The sequence below is a fragment of the Herpailurus yagouaroundi genome, unplaced genomic scaffold, assembly GCF_014898765.1.
Source record: "Herpailurus yagouaroundi ecotype Mexico unplaced genomic scaffold, PumYag 28, whole genome shotgun sequence".
NCBI lineage: Eukaryota > Metazoa > Chordata > Mammalia > Carnivora > Felidae > Herpailurus > Herpailurus yagouaroundi.
In genome coordinates this window covers 79,756,345-79,778,192 of record NW_024412376.1, presented here as the reverse complement: position 1 = coordinate 79,778,192, position 21,848 = coordinate 79,756,345, and the positions used below count along the sequence as shown (strand labels likewise).

Here is a 21,848-nt window from a genome sequence, read left to right as displayed (position 1 = left end):
CTTGACAGTTGCATATTAAAATCTCTAATAGCTGTTCAAAGTTTGTTTTAATTTTTTTTAAGCAGTTAAATGTATTACTTGTTCTATCTTCCCTTTAAACCATTTATTCCTCTTATCCTCCATGTTTTTCATGACTTACCAGGAACCTTACAAAAATCCCAAAGCATAAAATGCTTTAGTTGGACATTATTGATTGCTGACCTATGTGACAGATTTTACCTTTTCCTTGACTGGCTGTCCCTCCACTTTGAGACTCCTACTACTATTTCTAAGAAAATCTTTTCCCACAATGTGCCTTAATTTTCGAGAATAATACTTTTCTGGAAATTCAACTCAGGCAAACCTCACAAATTCTTTGCCGGAGTCCATTTTCTCTTGGGACGTGGCGGTATTGAACTCCTGTCATGCACAACCTTCTGTGGGCCTATGTTGAACTTCCACTGGTTATGGTCAGTAGTTGTAGTGGTTATGGTAGGCAGACTTTAAAATGGTGCCCAATGATCCTTGCCTCCTAGTATCTACTCTCTTGTTTAATCCTCTTCCTCAAGTATAGGCTGAACCCAGTGACTTGCTTCTAACCAATAGGATACGGCATGGTGATGTGATGTCACTTCCATGATTAGGTTACAAAAGACTGTGACAACCAGCTTGCTGGAGCACTGTGTCCTTCCTGGTTTGTACATGGAAGAAGCAAGCTGCCATGTTGGAGAGGCCCCCATGGCAGGGGACTGAACGTGGCCTCCAAACAATAGCCAGCAAGCACCTCCTAACAATCACGTGAGCCTCCTAACAATCACGTGAGCTTAGAAGCAAATCCTTCCCCAGTCAATCCTTAAGATGACCCTGAACTAGAGGACCCAGTTAAAACCCTGCCTGTGTTCCTGACCCACAGAAGCTGTGAGATGCATGTTGTTACAGTCTACTAAATGTTGTGATAGTTTATTATGCAGAAACAGATCAGTAAGGTAACAACAGGGCTATTTTTGTTCATTCTCAGAGTGTTTGCAGCCAACGGCTCTCAGTTTGCTTTGCCAGAAACAGAGGAAGAATCAAAATGCAAATCTGAGGCTGTTTTTCCCCTGTCATGCTCCACCATTCAGGAAATGGGAGAAGGCACACCCCGAGCACAGTCACAGGACACCTCAATCTAAAAGTAATCTCATGATTGTTATCTCATGTGAGTCTTTCAATATGACTTCTTGCCATGGTCACTCAGTTAACATTCTTTCTCCACCAACTTTTTGATGTAATATTCTTTTGCCGAAGTCCTACACACTGACAATTTAAATTTCAAAGTGTAAAAATAGAGCATTTACTTCAGAGGTCTTAAATAAGTAAGAGTAGCAGGAAAGATTCTTTTTAAAATATGAAATGATTCTAATATTAATCCCAGAGTTAGTGCAAATCAGGCTGCCACATCACCAAATTACCAGTTGCAGTGAAGAAATTAAAGTTATCAACCCCTTCTTATGATGTTGTCACAAAATTGGTGTTAATGACCATGTTCTCTGTGACAGTAAAGAGCAAAAAAAGGGTAGCCCCTCCCTCAGGTAGGGGCTGAACGTGAAGTTATTGTACTCCTCTTTGCACCAAGTACAGGAAGATAATTGTTTTTGTGAATTATTTTCCTGAGAGCAGAATTTTTACACTGATTCTGTCATCAAAGGTTTATGTCCTATTAAAGCAAATAGTCAGATTTCTGTTTGTGGAGAAAATAAACACAGATTCATTGTTTCTCCCTTTTTTAGTCCAAGAGGTACCTACACCACACGTATGGGTACACACACCAAAACAGTCAAATACAAGTTGTAATAACATAATAATATGTTATAATAACATATAGTAATATATGTTATAATAATGTTTGCCCATTCAAGTGGAGGAAAGGGGGGGGGTAAGAAGCCAAATTCCATTTGCATGTACAAAGTATCTCCTTTCTCAAAGAAATTGGTACTAATCTAAACTGAAATTGCATTCTAAGCCGGCCACTTTTATATGCATGTCAGTATCAGCAAATAATTGTTTGTCACAGCCCTCTAACTGTCCAACCCTGAGGCTAGCCCTTCACATTCCTCACATAATATGTTTCTTGTAATAAATTGCAAAGAGCTTTCATGGGATGGACAATTGGTTAGAAAGGATGAATCTGCACCAGAGAGTATTTGGCCAACATCAATTCCAGCTCCCACGCCACCTGTTTTCTCTGGAATTCTGTCTGTTTTAAATCTTTCATTCAACGCACACTGGAAAAAAGCAGGAAGGAGTGGCGAACCTGATTTGTTGCACTTTTTGTTTTATGCCATGGGAAAACATCCACCCAAACAGATGCTAATATAAAGACAGTATTTTTGGTGGCGCGGCCGGTTACTCTTCCTGCCATTTGCTCAAAGTACTGACACATTGTGAAAACCCTAAGATGGGCCCACAGTTTCATGGCCCAGTGTAAACGTTAAGGGGAAAATAGCCATAGATTTGCATTCACCTCTTTCCTGTTCCTAGTATGGGATACTGGGAGCCACTGGCCAGAAACATGCCAAAGATGAGCAAAGAGCTTATTGTCAGACTCCTACAGAAAAACTAAACATAATTTTGCCTGAAAAAGTGGCTGTGAGTCAATCACAAGTGCTATTTTCCAATTTTCAATAACAATTTGGGCTGTGCTAAAAATCAAATTAGGGTTTGAGAGCCAACCAGGAAGTTCTTATTACAAAAAAGAAATCGCCATATGAAGAATAATGGTTTGTATTAAAACCACAAACATTTTAAATAACCATTAGCTGGGAACAGATTTACAGCCAAGAGTGGCAAAATGTTGCATATGTTCATTTCCACAGTCATGACGATTATTTTTAAACACATACCTCATGAAGGGGCAAGTGAATACCTTTCTACTTTAAAGGTGGCAAAGTTCACCGGAAACTATGACAAATACTAAAAGCTAAATCAAAACACCAGCTTGGATGCAAAAGTCTAGTTTCGGGTCAGTCTCCCCACCTGGCCAGCTAGATGGCTGCAGGCAACTAACCCCTCTGGACTCTACTTACCTCATCTTACATGCAAGATTCTCTCCAGTTCCAAACTTTCCATGTTGTAAATTCTCCTTTGGATTCAGAAAAGCAACCTAGAGCCAATAGCTGTCATGCTTTTGGCAGATTGCCAAATTACATGAAATCTATCTGTGAGTGGTTAAGTATATTCTAGAGACAATACTAATACTACTGAAACCTCCATGTATAGTACTTGTTTTGAGGGCCAGGAGGATAGAGGCTGGGGTGGGTATTGATGAAAATCAAATTGTGGTCTGAGAACCTACCAGGATCTTCTAAAATCTTCATGAATAAATTAGCAATTTTAAACTGCTTTAAAAAAGTAAAGGAGATATTAGAGGAGCAACATTTGATATCGGAGAAAGAAAAGGGAAAGCTAAATTTTCTGTGAGAAAATCATTCCCTGAAATACGGTTTAGGGTAAGTGGAGTTTTAAGTGTGACAGATGCCCTTTAAAACCATTTTTCATGAGAGTTCCTCAGTGAAACTATTTATATTAGATCCACATGGATTGCATTTTTCTAATTTCTCACTATATAGTTTTCTCATTTGTTCTATCCCTCTCAAGATTATTCAGATCTTCAACCACTGTATTCCTCACAACACTTCTATTTTGAAAATCAAAATGTGTTACTTCTACTTTCAAGTTTGGGATGTTTCAAACATGGATGCTATTATCAACAATTACACTGAAACCCATGTAGAAAGGAACAAGAAGTTTGGCCTTGGGGCCCTGAGCCTATTTTTGTTTTTAAGTGTTTTATGTTTATTTTTGTCTACTCCACAAAAAGAGCAGCAGTAAACATGTGATGATCAGCCTTTAGTATTTCCACAATTAACGTATTGTTTCTATGTAAGTTAAACTTTTTTTCCCAGAGTATTAGAGGAATCTTATGTAAAAATTCTCAAAATGACTTAAAAAGTAATAATAGGTAAGATCCCTTTCAGAGAATCTTTCTTTCTGGATATCATTTATTCATTTGGGAGGGAAAAAAATAAGTAACACCAATCGTTGCTTCTGAAACCACAAAATATTCTAGGCTGCATTAAAAATGTATATAGCACCTCACATCAATCAGAATGGCTAAAATTAACAACTCAGGCAACAACAGACGTTGGCAAGGATGCAGAAAAAGAGGATTTCTTTTGCACTGCTGGTGGGAATGCAAACTGGTGCAGCCACTCTGGAAAACAGTATGGAGGTTCCTCAAAAATTTTAATACAGAGCTATCCTACAACCCAGCAATTGCACTACAAGGTTTTTATCCAATACAGGTGTGCTCTTTCAGAGGGGCACATGCAACCCAATGGTTATAGCAGCGCAATTGACAACAGCCAAAGTATGGAAAGAGTCCAAATGTCCATCGACTGATGAATGGATAAAGAAGATGTGGTATATATATACAATGGATTATACTTGGCAATCAAAAAGAATGAAATCTTGCCATTTGCAACAACATGGATGGAACTAGAGGGTATTACGCTAAGCAAAATTAATCAGAGAAAGACAAATATCACATGACTTCACTCGTATGTGGAATTTAAGATACAAAACAGATGAACACAGGGGAAGGGAAGCAAAAATAATATAAAAACAGGGAGGGGTACAAAACATAAGAGACTTAAATATAGAGAACAAACCGCGGGTTGCTGGAGGGGTTGTGGGTTGGGGGGATGGCTAAATGGGCAGGGGCATTGAGGAAGACACTTGGGATGAGCACTAGGTATTATACGTAGGGGATGAATCACTGGATTGTATTCCTGAAATCATTATTGCACTATATGCTAGCTAACTTGGATATAAGTTTTTAAAATTTTAGTAAAAAAAAAAAGTATATGGAATGCATAAAAAATGAAGGATCCATTTTTTTGTTTTTCTTTTCTTTTCTTTTTATTTTTTACACTAGGCAGATGTTCACTATATTCATTTGGGGGCTCCACAGCCAAAAAAATAAAAAATATATAATTTGGAAAGAATTTCGAGAAAACTCTCAATGAAGAGTACAAATTTAGGAACCAAGAATTGTACAACTTGGAAAAAAAGAAATTTAATACTTAACTTTATACCTGAGATTTATGAGGACTTCTCAAAGTACAGTGATCAGGATCATATCTATCAAAAGTAAAACAAGCTGGGGCACCTGGGTGACTCAGTCGGTTAAGCGTCCGACTTTGACTCAGGTCATGATTTTGCAGTTTTTGAATTCAAGCCCCAAATGGGTCCAGCTCAGAGCCTGGACCCAGTTTTGGATTCTGTGTGTCACCCCTCCCTCCCCTCCTCTGCTCATTCTCTGTGTGTGTGTGTCTCTCTCAAAAATAAATAAACATTAAAAAAACCTTTTTTTTTTTCCAATGTTTATTTATTTTTGGGACAGAGAGAGACAGAGCATGAACGGGGGACGGGCAGAGAGAGAGGGAGACACAGAATCGGAAACAGGCTCCAGGCTCTGAGCTTTCAGCCCAGAGCCTGACGCGGGGCTCGAACTCCCGGACCGCGAGATCGTGACCTGGCTGAAGTCGGACGCTTAACCGACTGCGCCACCCAGGCGCCCCAAAAAAACCTTTTTTAATAAAAAAAATAAATCAAGCTAAATCAAAAGCACTGTTAGGGTAGATATGTTAAATCTCCTCTTTTGGAGATCCCTAAAAGGAATAGATTCTTATATTTCAAAGATATTATGTGGGGTTTCAGAACACAGCAGATATATCTCTCAAAATGCTTTCAACTGCAGTAATGGAACACTGAGTGCAGATGCTAAAGGCCTGTGATTTCCAGGCATCCACTTAACCTCTAAATTTACTTAGTGTAATAAGTATAATGGAAAGATGCTGTGTCAAAATAATACAACAGACATGAATTGTTAATGTGCAAAACAAAAATGCCAAAATTGTCATGATACAATCTCTGCCCTGAGTTTGTAATCCAGTAGTAGAGACAGTATGAACAATTCTGATAGAAGCTGGAATGACCCAAATACTGGGAAGGAGGAATAAATTAATAGTGCTAGTCTCCCCTCACAGAGGAGAAAATGATTGATTTCAACACGAGGGTTGGGGAAGGTTTCACAGGAAAGGCAGCATTTAAGCTGGGCTGAGAGGGTAAGAGTGGGCTCAAGAAGCATCGCAATACGACGGAAAGGACATCACGCAGTCTCAGAGCCAAGAGCCCAAGCCCTGTTGCACTTGTGCCTGCCCTGGCACCGGAAGCTTGCGGGAATCTCCCGCACAGATGGGGCCCTAAGCAGGTGCCTCTGCCCACGTCCCTGTTGGTGGGGACAGGAGGGAACAGCAAAGTCTACTTTCTGATTTAACTGTGGACTCTGTGATTTTTATCCACCTGTACATAGCAAGGCTCCTGATGTATGAGATTCTGCCCTGAATCCTAGTACTTACGTTCTTCTCCCCAGGTGGGGAGAACGCTTACTGAAGGATGGTAATCCCTGATCTTGCCAACTGCTAAATTCTGGTCGAGGACCGCAGAGGCACGTCTGCCATCAGGTGTTAGCTGCTTTGAGTGGATGAGTCTCACTGGCACTTTTTCATGATTTCTTTTAAAACTGTACTGGTCCTACTAGATTTTATCCAGTTTTAATGTAGAGTGTTAGTCTTAAAACATTTATTTTACCGGGGTGCCTGGGTGGTTCAGTTGGTTAAGCGGCGGGCTCTTTATTTTGGCTCAGGTCATGATCTCACGGGTTCATGGGTTTGAGCCTCGCATCGGGCTCTGCAGAGAGTGCGGAGCCTGCTTGGGATTCTCTCTCTCCCTGTCTCTGCCTCCCCCCACCCCCCACCCCCCACCCCCTTCTCTCTCAAAATAAATAAATAAGTTAAAAAAAAACCCAAATATTTATCTTACTTTTCATTTTTAACTTTGGGTAACAGAGATCAAGAAGCAATAACATAATGAAGATAGTCCAATAGTCCTATAGTTAGTCCTGCTTGAAACAAGGAAAGTTAGTAGATTTCACCCCTGCTTCCCCAGTTCACTCAGCATAAATATTTTTAGGGCCCAGGTTTAGATGTTTTTATCTCTTTAAACTTGGATGCAGGGGCGCCTGGGTGGCTCAGTCGGTTAAGCGTCCGACTTCGGCTCAGGTCACGATCTCGCGGTCCCTGAGTTCGAGCCCCGCCTCGGGCTCTGGGCTGATGGCTCAGAGCCTGGAGCCTGCTTCCGATTCTGTGTCTCCCTCTCTCTCTGCCCCTCCCCCGTTCATGCTCTGTCTCTCTCTGTCTCAAAAATAAATAAAACGTTAAAAAAAAAAAAAAAAACTTGGATGCAGTATTCAGGATCCAATTTTTGTGCCTAAGACTAAAGATATCATATAAGTTGATAAAAACATTAAGATCCAGTAGATAAAATAGGTAAAGAAAATAAATAGAACATTGATGACACTATTACTAGTAAATATGTAGGAAAAAATTTAAACCTATTTTGAATAACAACAAATACAACAACAACAAAATATCCTATCATAGGAAGGTAGGAAAAAAGAAATTATAAATCTCATATATTGCCGGTGGCGATATAACGTGGAACAACACTTACGAAAATCTATCTGGTCCCAAAATGTTCTTATTCTACGATTCTATCTTATGGAACTTATATGAAGAAAATGATCTCAAACAGGGACAATCTGCTTGCCAGTTTACTGGATTACTGTAGAAACCTAAGTGATCTTCCTGTTTCTATCCTTGCCCTGCACTGCCCCCACCCCCTCACTTTCAGCACAGTCTACTTTCAACACAGTGAGTAGTGACCCACTTCTCTGGAGGACCCTTCATGGCTCCTGATTTTATCAGAGTATGAGGCCAAGTCCTTACGTTGACGTACAAGAGCCTGTATACCCTTTCTGTCACCTCTGGGTCCTCATCTCTGCTACTCCTGCTGTCCCTCCTGCAAGCCTGCCGTGCACCTGCACAAGGGCTTTTGTTCTTGGTATTCCCTCTGCCTCAGTGCTCTTCCCCCAGACCCCACGTGGGCCCACTTCTGCTTCTCTTCAACCTTTTGCCAGGCTGCCACCTTCCCAGTGTGGCCTGCCCTGACCTACTCAATTTAATAGTTCAATTCACCCTCCTACCCCCGAACACAAGCTGGATTGCCAATTCCCCTTACCCTGTTCTTTCTCTTCTACATATGATATAAATTACTACAATGTTCCTGATCTGTCTTCCCCACATAAATGCAAGGCCCACAGGGGCAGGGATTTCTGTATTTATGTTTTGCACTGACATATCCTAAGAACTTGGGACAGTATCTGGCCCATATACAGGTAGTCAATAAATAATGGTTGAATTTTAAAATAGCAAAAAATGAGGAAGCATTTCTAGAAACAGAGGGTTGGCTAATTAAAAATCATTGTAGTGGGATGCACTCAGGACTGGAGTAATTAACCCCCCCTCTAATCTTTCTGTGCGATTCAACCCTTAGGAACCAGGTATTTTACAAGGGCAAAGAGCCCTTGATGTATTGGGCATTCTGAAGAGAGAAGAGATGCTCTGACAACTTTCCTCTAAGGGTGTACCAAGATACCGTTAGAGTCACAGCACTCAGGGTCTGACTGATGAATGCATTGTTGGTCCCAACACAAAGAGAGCTCAATAAATATTTTTTGACTGAAGGAAAGAACAGTTAGGCCTTCCTCTCTAGCTGCCCTGGGCTGCTAGCTCCTTTTAAGTTGGGGAATAACCTGAGAAGTGGAGTCTGTTCTCAACAGGTCATCCAAATAGGGTAAATGTCAGGTCAGCTGCAGCAGCCCTGACCTCGGCTGGGGCTCACACGTTTTATAAAGCTCTTGTGTCTTGATGCCACCATGGTCTTCTGCTGCTCCTGTCAGAGCACAGCCACCTGTTGACGGTTTCAACTCCTCAGAGGCCGTCCCATCAGAAGCAGTGGCTCATCTCTCACTGTGCCTCAGGAAGACAGACGGCAGGTGTGGGGCTGGTGGGGTGTCCAAGTCTTAGGGCATCGGGCTCTCTGCTGTCAGCACAGAGGCTGCTTGGATCCTCTGTTCCCCCTTTTTCTGCCCCTCCCCTGTTCACACTCACTCTCACTAAAAAATAAACAAACGTTAAAAAAAAAAGTACAAAGATGATGAAAAAAGATTCTACTCAGAAATTATAGGTGTGATCCACTGTATAAGATAGTAATAAGTAATAAAGATAAATGAGCAGTCACAAGACATACCTTTATCAGGATGCCTGGGTAGCTCAGTCGGTTAAGCATCTGACTTCAGCTCAGGTCATGATCTCAGTTTGTGGGTTCAAGCCCCATGTTGGGCTCTGTTCTGACAGCTGAGAGCCTGGAGCCCGCTTCAGATTCTGTGTCTCCCTGTCTCTCTGCCCCTCTTCCACTTGCACTCTCTCTCTCTCAAAAATAAATAAACATTAAAAAAAGACGTATCTTTACCTATGACAATGCAATGAGCCCTCTTCCGGGGGCTATTAATGAGTACACAAACTGCTAAATATACATGTAGTTCTTGATGGAGAAATGGATTTTATGAAATTCAATGCACTCCTTCTGTAGAACAGTGGTGTGATATTAAATATACCATGTATAAAATAATTCTGTATTTAAAAAAACCTCATAAAAATTTCAATTTTAGACATTTGTAGTAACAGTAAGTTTGAGAACAATGAATCGATAGTCTACCCACTTTTTCATAGCCACGGGAACTGGTTGTGGGTGTTACCTAACCTATCCATGGATCACTTTTGGTTTCCTAATTAGTTTTAGGCAATTTTAACAATGATTCACTCTATTTTTTCCCAGGAGTTTTCCTTTGTAACTATACAGTATAACATCTATTCAATTTAGTTGTTCTCTGGGAAACGGCTGGCGAAGATCAGATTAGCTCATTTGGGAGACACTATGAAATAGCCACTCAATTAAATATAACTGTCACCATTATAATGATGACCATGTAGCAATGCAGACATTTATAAGAAAAATTAAAATTTAACATTATGTATTTTTTTTTAAGTTTTTTAACGTTTATTTATTTTTGAGTGAGAAAGAGAGAGAGAACATGAAGGAGGGGCAGAGAGAGGGAGACACAGAATCAGAAGCAGGCTCCAGGCTCTGAGCCGTCAGCACAGAGCCCGACGCGGGGCTCGAACTCACGGATCGTGAGATCACGACCCGAGCCGAAGTCAGACGCCCAACCGACTGAGTCACCCAAGTGCCCCTAACATTATGTATTTTTTAAGACCATAACTATGCAAAATCATACACTATGAAGACAATTTTGATCAACCATACTGCAGTGAGCCAGGCTCACTAATCAGGCATCATCTAAGAATCATGGACTTCCAGGAGGAGAGGAGTAAAGCAGGTGTGAGCTACCCCACCAGACATGGCCTCTCTCTTCCAACTCTTGGGAGATTAATATGCCGTATGCCAAGAGCCCAGTAATTTATCCTTTGATAATTTGGCTTATTGTTTACAACTACTGCAGTAATAGTTGTTCCTTATTTTCCCTTTTGGTGTTTTATTATTTCCACAACATAAAAAATCAATGTGTCAATAAATAAAATTAAAAACAACAGATTCCCTCACATTTTTTGATGTCCTTCGAAGAAGTTTACACATTCCCAAAGATGTCTCAGGTGAACATTACTATGTCACCTGGGCTAATCACTTAAACTGTCCACACCTGTTTCCTCATCTGTGACAGGCGTACTCTGGGCTTCGCCTACATCCCACGGTGGCTGTATGTGAGAAGCAGCATGCACAGCAGGGTGGGAAAACAGGATTTAATTTTTTAACGTTTATTTATTTTTGAGAAGAGAGAGACAGAGCATGAGCGGGGGAGGAGAGAGAAAGAGGGAGCCACAGAATCCGAAGCAGGCTCCAGGCTCTGAGCTGTTAGCACAGAGCCCGACGTGGGGCTCGAACTCACGGACCCCGAGATCATGACCTGAGCCGAAGTCGGCAGCTTAACCGACTGAGCCACCCAGGTGCCCCGGGAAAACCCAGGATTTAGAGCCATGTAGTCAAGAGTTCTAATTCTGGCTGTGAACCTTACTGTGTGACCTCAAGCAAGTTATAGAACTTCTCAGAGCCTCAGTATGAAGTGAGCACTCTCCACCATACAAGGGCATACGCACACAGGGCCCCTAAAACAGCACCTGATACACAACAGACGCTCAAGAAATGGTAGCTATTAGAAGAGTGCTTTGTAAACCTCAAAGCACCTTGTGCAAATACAGCATGCTCATAATGAAACAGAAAGGAAGGGGGAGAAAAGATGTGAACAGGATCAGCAAGGGAAGTACAGAACAGGGAGTGTGTGAACACAGTAGATGTGCTTGGGGAGGAGTGAGTGGCATGGCGTGGTTGGAGGGTGGGACTCCTGAGGAAGTCAGTCTGGTTTTTATTCTCCAGAACATGGAAACCCCATTGAAGGCATTCTGAGAAAAATATAACTGGGCAAGACCTATGCTTTAGGAAAATAACTGGAAATGTGGAGGATGGTATGAAAAGGAGAAAAGCCAGAGGCAGAACAACATGTTGAGGAGACAACAGGGCACGAAGTGGAGCTAGGCCAGTGAGGCCGAGGCAGAGGTGTTGGTCTGGGATGCATGGAGAAGAGCCGGGAAGCTGGTAAATGGAGCCAAGTGACCTGATGGGAAATCCAGCACAGTGTGGGTACAAAGGAATGGAGAGGGAAAAGCAACATTTAGATGATCTTCATCAACAAAGACAGGAGAAGGGAGGTTCAATATGATTCCAAGGGTTTGAGTGGGGGGCTAGGAGAATGTTAATTCCACTGTTGAAGGCCCCGGGAAGATAAGAGTACAGTTCTGGACCAGAGGGGTTGGAGGAATTTGAGGAGACATCCAACAGAGACCCCAGACGACAGACCTGGGCTTCTTTTGTAGATTTGGGTGTCATCACCAGAGGGATGAGAATTGAAACTAAGGGGCCTGAGATTCAGAGAGTTTAGGCCCTCCAAAATATTAAGTTACAGGAAAGAGCTTTCATAAATGTAAACACGTACACAGGACTAGTAAGAGGACACAGGTTGGCTAAAGAAAGGTTCCACCAGCAACTTGCAAAAAGATAATATGGTGTGAAAATGAGAATAATATCTATACAAATCTATTAACTTACTAAATTTATAAATTCTACATTAACCCATAGAAATAAAGCTAATAAAATGGTTGGGTTCCTTTGGAACCCAGAAATTAGTATAGTCAAAACTCACTGCTTCTAAATTTCTGCTATGAAATTAAACAAAATCTTCTTTTCATACCAATACATATCCCAAATAATTCAAAAATTTCAGTTTATTTACATATTGTATATCTCAAAAGAAGTTGGGAAAAAAAATGAAGTTTTAACAGGAAGTCAGTGAATTCTCATAGCTCTGCTGGTCTCTAGCATTTGGGGAGAGGGAGTCGTGGAGTCCTCGGAGATTGGAATCTTGATGACAGAACTTCAAATGTTCCAGTCACTTGCCAAGGAAGTGCCATACTTGCTCTGTGTCTGAAATGGTGGAAGAGGGTGTCAGGGAAGGGGTAAACAGCAAGGGAGAGAGGAAGAGATGGAGGGAAGAGAAATTTCAGTGACACCTTGAGGAAGTATTTAGGCAGATAAAAACAATCATGAGCTTGCTATGACACACTTCCCTATTTAAAGTTACTCCCCTTTAAATCCCAAGTTCTCTCATTTGGCTCAAGCCTTAAATAAAACTGGGCTAAACACTCCGGAGCCTTCCCATTTTATTCCCTACATTTTTCTGGATCATTTTAGTCTCTACTGAATAACACAGAAGTTAGTGCCCTAGCGTCAGCATGAAAGGTCTAGGGAAAAAACCCTGTATGGTAAAATTTGACTGCTTGTCAAATATCCAAAAAATGGAATAGTATTGCAGAGAAGCAATCTGTTAGTTTCCCATATAAGGAATATAGCTTGCTTTCCCATGAAATGTCTATGGATTTGTTCTTTTCTAAATACCGTAGAACTTGACAGAGTAAACAGTTCTCATTTTTCCTCCAATTTTGCGAGCTGAATGCTCTTCTAATGTTTTATATTAAAACAAAGGGCCAAAAATTTTGCAAAGTTCCAAAGACAAATGATATGTGTCTATGCTTGTATTTTGAAATTTTTACTACAGAACATTTTTACTTATTTCTCAAAATAGCTTCAGATAATGGCAACAAAAAATAAAGTTATTTTCCATCCTACGATAAACTGTGATTTTAAGATATTTATTTAAAATGAATGATTCATTAAAGTGACAAGAATATTAAAAGAATCTTCCAAATTCAGATTACCTGGAGTCTCATTAAATTTACCAGAATTACCTGAAAACTTTCAGCACTTCACCAAAAGTCGCTAACATAATCAAACTATTGTCTAGCCTAAAAGCAGTAAATGTGCTCCTTTTCATTTTTTTAAATTACAAAATAAATGATTTCATTTGAAAATTTTAGTGACTATTTAAAAAAGTTATTTTACTTGGTTTATATAACTTTAATTAATCTATTGTGCTTTTTTTGTCTGGTTTCCACCACTATAAACACATCTAGCTCAAGAACCAAAATATACCATACCTTCTTCATTACTTTCCTTATTCAGTGACGAGGACACCTGGAAGATAAAGACAGAGATGAATCCCTGTTATGAATATTTAGATGTGGAAACTACGTCCAGAACGTTTGTTTTGTTTTGTATTTTTATGGAACTATACAACAAAGTTTACAAGCAACGGTTCTCTAACCTGAAAAAAGGAAGTACTTCTCTTTGCCTTTAATTATCACTGCTTCTTCTTTTGGATAAACAAACCACAGACTCAGAGTCAAACAGAAAAAGCATGCTCGAAAATATTTTTCTCATTAACCCATGGGAACTACTGAGAATGTGAAGAGAAGAGAGAGAGGTTTCCTTTCAGTTGTTTCTTTGGCCAAGGACTAGGGGACGCAAACCCAACACACACATTCATGGATACGTCAGGCACACAAACACACATTGTGGAATTTATTTAGCTGTCTTCCAGAGCATTTAAATTAATTTTTCTGTTCATTTCCATGACTGGGCCAAGATTTTTAGAACAGATGCAGTATAATCTGTGATAGACAAGTTTGAAAGAAAAGCTTTTCTGAGATACCAGATTTTTTTCATAATTAAGAACAATACATTTTTTAGTTCTTTTTTTTTCTTTCATCTTGTTTTATTGAGAGATTCCCTCATCCACACAGAGGAATGCACAAAGCCCAAGGATAAACATCTATGCAGTCACCACCCAAGTCGAGAAATGGAATAGGCCAGGCCCTTCCCCAGTCATAACCTCTTTTCCCCTAGGGATAATCACTACCCAAATTTTGTAACACATTTCAGATTTCAAATTTAACAATCAACTTCTAATTCTAATTCTCTGAATTTGCTCATCCTAAGTAGGAAAGATCTGCCTCTAACACTTGAGGTCTGGGGCAAAGGTACAAATGGAAGACCACATACCACACATGGTAATACTTAAAAGTTCTAAATCAAGCTAACAAAATGATAAATTGAACATAAAGTATGTTCCATTCTATTATCTTGATAAATATACTTTTGTGATGACTTGGAAGCCTTGCTTGGCATTCTAGACACCTCAGAGACTGCCTGAACATAGCCGAGTAAGGAAAAGAGGCACAGGGCCCTCAACCTACCCCACTTCTCTTCTTTCCTCAGGCTCCAGTCTGTATTGAGGGCCTCATTTGTGCAAGGGCAGAAACTCCAGGCCACAAACCTACACACTCCCTTCCTCCAAACAGCCACCCACTGGCCCCTGCAGAAATGATGCAAGCAAATGATTCACACAGGAATGAGCACAGACCTGGGGAAATGCCCACAGAGGCTGTAGGAACAGGCTTGTAGCAACCTGGGCAAAGAATTCCAGGGTCTTGAGTAGCTAGACGGTGGTATGGAACGGGGGCGCTTGGCTCCTGGTGAATGCACAACTATGGTCCCCTGGTCTTGTGGGGAGGGATGTAACTGGATGAAGGCCAAAGCAGGACCCTCTACAAAGCAGAATGCAAAGTAGGGCTCTCCTTGCTTAGGTATAAGGGTACTACTAAGATCAAGTCAGTAAGGAAGAAAAACTTAAATTTCAGCAATATTAAAATAGTCCCTGTAATGATTAATGTGTTACCTTGGAGGGTGTTTTTAGCTGAGATTAACATTTAAATTGGTAAACTCTCAGTGAAGCAGACTGCCCTCTGTAATGTGGGTGGGCCTCAACTAATCAGTTGAAGGTGTGAAGAGAACAAAAAGACCAACCTCCCAAGCAAGAGGAAATTTTCCAGCGAACTGCCTTTGGACTTCCCCTGCATCACTGGCTCCCCTCTTGTCTCCAGCTTGCTGGCCTACTCAGATTTTGGACTTGTTAAGCCTCCATACTCACTTTTTACATATATCTACATATCCTATTGTTTCTTTGGAGAACCTTAATATATTCTCCTGAATCATAAATGGTTTCAAGTTATTTTTCCCTCTACTCTTTACGAAAAAGGCCAAATATGCTTTATTTTCGGTCACAGAAAAATCAGGTAACAATGTAAATAAATAAAGAAGACCTCTGTATAATGTCATGTAAAACCTCCTTGAGATTCCCAAGTACTTCAAAAAAACAAAAATTCTATTCACCTTCCTCGCACAGAGAAAATGCTTAATCATGGTTGGTTTTGAGGATGATAGAACTTATGTAAAAACTGGGTATGAAAGCACCAGCACAGTATAAAAATTATACTGAGAGTAGGCCCTTGGGATTTGATGGCTCTGTTTTACTACACAGATTATAAAACAGAGTAACCTGTTTATTTCTTGGATATTGGTATGCTCAATCAACAGTGCAGGACATCTATCACAAAGTTTGTTGGAAAGTTAGCTGTTTAGATTTCCTGTTTAGAATGGGCAGCTGTTTCTTGCTGGAGCTGCCAAACATTTCAGGGGAAGAAAACGTATGGTATACATATGTACATCAGAGACATGGAGAGTTTGGTTTCAAACCACTGCAATAAAGCAAATACTGCAGTGAAGTGAGTCAAATGAATTTTTTGATTTCCTAGTACGTAAGAAAGTATGTTTGCACTATAGTCTATTAAAATACAGTGTGCAATAGCATATCTAAAATAACAATGTACATACCTTAATTTAAAAATTACTGAGAAAAAATGCTAACTATCACCTAGGCTTTCAGCGAGTCAGTCTTTTTGTTGGTGGAAGGACCTGCCCTCACATTGCTGGCTGCTGACTGATCATGGTGGTGGTTGCTGCAGGTTTGGGTGGCTGTAGCAATTTTTAAAACTAAGACAACAACGAAGTTTGCCACATTGATTGACTCCTCCGTTCATGAATAAGTTCTCTGTAGCATGTGATGCTGTTTGATAGCATATTACCTACAGTAGAACTTCTTTCAAAACAGGAGTCAGTATTCTCAAACCCTGCCCCTGGCTTTACCAACTGAATATATGTAATATTCTAAATCCTTTATTGTCATTTCAACCATCTTTAAAGCATCTTCAGCAGGAAGAGATTCCATTTCAAGAGAACACTTTCTTGGCTCATCCATAAAAAGCAACTCATCCATTCAACTTTTATCATGAGATTGTAGCAATTCAGTCACATCTTCAAACTCCACTTATAATTCTAGCTCTCTTGCTATTTCTACCACATCTGTAGTTACTTCCTCCACTGAAGTCTTGAGCCCTCAAAGTCACCCATGAGGGTTGGAATCGACTTCTTCCAAATTATGACTTCTTCCTATGAATCATAATGTATTTAATGATGTCTAGAATGGTGAATCCTTTCCAGGTTTTCAATTTACTTTGCCCAGATCTGTCAGAGGAACCACTTATCTATGGCAGCTACAGCCTTATGAAATTTTTTTTTTTAAGTTTTATTTTTATTTTGAGAGAGAGACAGCCTGAGTGGAGGAGGGGCAGAAAGACAGAATCCCAAGCAGGTCCCGGGCTGCTAGTGCAGAGCCAGATGTGGGGCTCAAACTCATGAAACTGTGAAATCATGACCCAAGCCGAAACCAAGAGTCGGACACTTAACTGACTGAGCCACCCAGGTCCCGTGAAATGTATTTCTTAAATGTTAAGACTTGAAAGTCGAAATTACTCCTTCGATCCATGCACTGCAGAGTGCATGTTGTGTCAGCAGACACGAAAACAACATGAATCTCACTGTATAGCTGTTGGCACTCTTGGGGGACCAGGTGCATTGTCAATGAGTGATAATATTTTGAAAAGTCTTTTTCTAAACAGTAGGTCTCAACAGTGGGCTTAAAATATTCGGCAAACCATATTGTACACAGACGTGCTGTCATTCAGGCTTTGTTGTCCCATTTACAGAACACAGACAGAGTAGATTTAGCCTAATTCTTAAGGGCCGAAGGATGTGGGGGATGGCAATAAAGTCACCAGCTCCATTAGCCTATTCTTTGAAACTCTGAAAGCCAGGCACTGACTTCTCCTCTTTGGCTATGACAGTTTTAGATGGCAGCATCTTCCAAAAGAAGGCTGTTTAATCCACACTGAAAATCCGTTGTTTAGTGTAGCCACTCTCATATTTTAGCTAGACTTTCTGGGTAACATGTTGCAGCTGCCTTTACCTTTAACTTCTGTGTTATGGAGAGGCTTCTTTCCTAAAACCTCATGAAGCCACCTCTGCTAGCTTCCAACTTTTTTTCTGCAGCTTCCTCAGCTCTGAATTTACAAAATTCAGAAAAGTTAGGGCCTTGCCCTGGATCATGCTTTAGCTTAAGGGAATGTTGTGGCTGGTGTGATCTTCTATCCAGACCCCTCAAACTTTCTGTTTCATCAATAAGGCTGTTTTGCTTTATCATTTGGTTGTTCACGGGAGTAGCCTTCAAGAACTTTTCCTTTGTGCTCGCAATTAGGTTAATTTTATGAAGCGAGAGGCCTACCTTTCGGCCTGTCTTGGCTTTCAACATGTGCATTCTCCATGAAGCTTTATCGTTTTTAACTTCTGATTTAAAATGGAAGATGTGCGACTCTTCCTTTCACTGGAACACCTGGAGGCCACTGTAGGGTTATTAATTGGCCTAATTTCAATATTGTGTTTCAGGCAATAGAAAAGCCTCTCTATGGGCCAGATGGGTACAGCCAGACAGTGGAACAGTCAGAACGCATATAACATTTATCCATTAAGTTCACCATTTCATATGAGTGTGGTTTGTGGCACCCCAAAACAATTACAAGAGTAATATCAGAGTTCACTAATCACAGATCACCACAACAAATGTAATAATAAAAAAAAGTCTGAAATATTGTGAGAATTACCAAAATATGACACAGACACAAAGTGAGCAAATGCTTTTAGAAAAACGGCACCAATACACTTGCTCAACACAGTTACCACAAACCTCAACGAGTACGATGTAGTATCTGTGAAGCACAATAAAGTGAACTGCAATAAAAGGAGGTATGCCTGTACAAAATAGAACACTTGGGCAACTCCTCATTAGCCTCAGGAAAGAAATGGACAAACTACTGTAGCAGAAACATCATCCCATTTTATTTTAAAAATAATTTCTGGAATGTTCTTATAACTTCATTCTTTTTTAAAGATCATTTCTACTTTTAAGTAATCTCCACACCCAACATGGGGCTCGAAATCACAAACCCAAGATCAAGAGCCGCATGCTCTACCGACTGAGCCAGCCAGGTGCCCTCTTATTTCTTCATTCTTAAAATATATTTCTTGGTCCGTAAAAATATTCAGTGTGCACAAAGCTTTGTATAAAAGAAAACAAACATCCCAAGTCTAGAACTCAGACTTGAAACTATTATAGTTTCAAGGTCATTTTTTTAACCTTTTTCCATGTTAAATCATGCCAAAAGAGAGATGGATATTTAAATTTGAAAACAACACGGGGTGCATGATACACAGCCACTACTATTTAATTCTTCACCTAGTCAATGGCCTCCTGATTCATAAACATGACAACAAACTACACCTTCTTACAGGAAGTGGAGTAACTAAGAGAAGCACCTAAAACTGACCCAATCCCAATTCTGTCAGGTGTCCCCATCACTACATTTTCATGGTTAGAAACATACAAAGGATTTTCAGTTACTTACTGGAAAAATGTGGGCACCCTCTAATAATCCAATACAAATTCTCCACAAAAGAGTATTATTTTATACTCTTATTTCAAAATACTATCTTCTCCCCTTTTCCCACTCCAAAAATACTTCCTCATGAATATTAGCATCTTTGATTTCTTTCAAACTAATCTATAGTTTGCATTACCAAAGTATGTCTTTTTCTTTGACCCATCAAAGAAAGCTTACTCTAGCCTCTATCCCTATTCATGCATAAACTATATTTTGAGTTGATACGAACCATTAATAAAACTGCTCTGTACTTAGTGTTTCTCCTTCTAAAAAGCCCACTAGGTCCCTACGAGCATCTTTCATTCCAGGTTACATTTGTTCAAACTGACTAACAAGATACACTGATTGAAACAATATAAAATTGTGCTTTTACTGTATGAGTTGATATTCTTTCACTTTATTATTATAAGGGTTGAAAATTAAAGGCAAAAAAAGTTCCTGGTTTTTCATTCAGGTATAACAGGGTTTGTTGGTTGAATTATGTTTCCAAAGTTCATAAGGCAGTTGCTCTACATTAATTTTACTTTTATATTCCTTTTCTGATTTTTGCTTTAGAAATCCAGCAAAATATGACCAATTCTTAGTTATCCAGAGACAAAAATGTATAAGTATTTTAAGTCGTGTAAGTTTAATCTACTGCCTCTCCCTTTCAATAATGTATGTAATTGGCTAGAATCTAACAAAATGGCTGATTTTATTTTAATTTCTCTTGTCCAGGAGCACCTAGGTGGCTCAGTCAGTTGAGCATCCAACCTTGGGATTATGACCTGAGCCGGAATCAAGAGTTGAACACTCAAATGACTGAGCCATCCAAGTGCCCCACTTTTATTTTTTAGAGAGAATATATTTTTTTTTTTCAGCGTTTATTTGTTTTTGGGACAGAGAGAGACAGAGCATGAACGGGGGAGGGGCAGAGAGAGAGGGAGACACAGAATCGGAAACAGGCTCCAGGCTCTGAGCCATCAGCCCAGAGCCCGACGCGGGCTCGAACTCACGGACCGCGAGATCGTGACCTGGCTGAAGTCGGACGCTTAACCGACTGCGCCACCCAGGCGCCCCAGCTCCATTTTATAAATAAAGAAACCAGGCATAAACAAGTTAAATAATTTGCTTTAAATTATAAGTGAAAGACCTGGGAGTTGGACCTAGACAGCCTGACTCCAGAACAAACCTTTTTTTTTCCTGTTAAAAATTTCCTTGGACTAACTCTGACATGAAACAAACTGTGCATACTATATTTATAGCATGTAGTTCTGACACATGTACACACTCATAAAGTCATTATCACAATCAAGATAATAAATATATTCACCATCATCCCCAATTTCTTCCTGTAAGAGAAACTGTAAAATCTTTCCTTCCTGGCTCTCTCCCAAACTCTCCAACTAATGATGTTTTGTGTCATCATACATTAGCATTTACATTTCCTAAAATTGTATATAAATGGTATGATATAATATATATATATGTATGTCTGCCTTTTTTCACTCAACATTTTTTTTGAAACTCAGCCATGTTATAGCACAGGTCAAATATTCATTTCTTTTTATTGCTGAGCAGTATTCCCATGCTTAACATACACTCTGAATATACCACAATTCATCCATCCATTCATCTGTTGATGGACATTTGGGCTGTTTCCAGTTTTTGTCTATTACAAATAAAGCTGATATAAACATTTGTGTAGAAGTGTTTCTGTATGGACATATACTTCCATTTCTTTTGGGTAAATATCTAAAAGTGGAATGGCTAGATCATATGGTAGGTAGATATTTAACTTCTCAAGAAAATGCCAAACTGATTTCACAGTGGTTGTATCATTTTTCATTCCAACCAGCAGACTATGGAAGTACCTCCACATTCATGCCAACAACTGGGATGGCCAATCTCTTAAATTTTTAGCTATTCTAAAAAGTGTGCATAAGCATGTCACTGTGGTTTTTAATTTGCATTTTCTTAATGATTAGTCAAGTTAAGCATCATCTCATGTGTTTTCAGTATGTCTTCTTTGGTAAAGTGACCATTTGCACATTTCCTTTGGAGGTGAGGGGATGGTTTATTTTCTTATTAATGAATTGTGAGAGTTCTTGATTCTAATACAAGTCCCTTTATCAGGTATATGATTTTCAAATATTTTCTTATAGTATGTGGCTTCTTTTCATTCTCTTAAGAGTATTTTTTACAGAACAGAAAACTTTAATTTTGGTGAAATCTAATTTACCATTTTAAAAAACAGGTTATGCTTTTAGTGCCATATCTAAAAAACTTTGCCTAACTACCCAAGATCAAAATAGGTTTATAGTTTTAGGTTTTAAATTTTGGTCTAGGATACATTTTAGACAATTATCATATAAAGTGCAAGGTATGGACTGAAGTGAGGTTTCTTTGGTACCCTATGGAATAACCAACTGTTCAAGTCCTACTTATTTAAAAGATTATCATTTTGAAAATCAGTTGTGCACATATATGTAGGTCTATTTCTGTATTTAATTCCATTCATTTCTTTGTCTAGTTTTACCCCATTACTCAGCTCTCTTGATTATTGTAGTTTTATAAAATATCTTGAAAAAAGGAAATTACTATTCCAACTTTCTTCTTCATAAGGTTGTTTATTCAAGGTCTCTGGTATATATATATATATATATATATATATATATATATATATAT

General features: G+C 39.5%; 1 protein-coding gene across 2 annotated transcripts in view; it reads right to left on the bottom strand.

The window, feature by feature from the left end:
- Positions 1-12,319: 12,319 nt before the first annotated feature.
- PPA2 (inorganic pyrophosphatase 2) overlaps positions 12,320-21,848 on the bottom strand; it is a 90,357-nt gene continuing 80,828 nt past the window's right edge. For both annotated transcript variants that reach the window (XM_040477009.1, XM_040477020.1), the window contains 2 exons: positions 13,608-13,644; positions 12,320-12,537 (listed from right to left, as the gene is read on the bottom strand). In XM_040477009.1, coding sequence (XP_040332943.1) covers positions 12,503-12,537; positions 13,608-13,644 — 72 coding nt within the window. In that variant the 3' untranslated portion in view covers positions 12,320-12,502. The remainder of the gene's footprint in view (positions 12,538-13,607; positions 13,645-21,848) is intronic.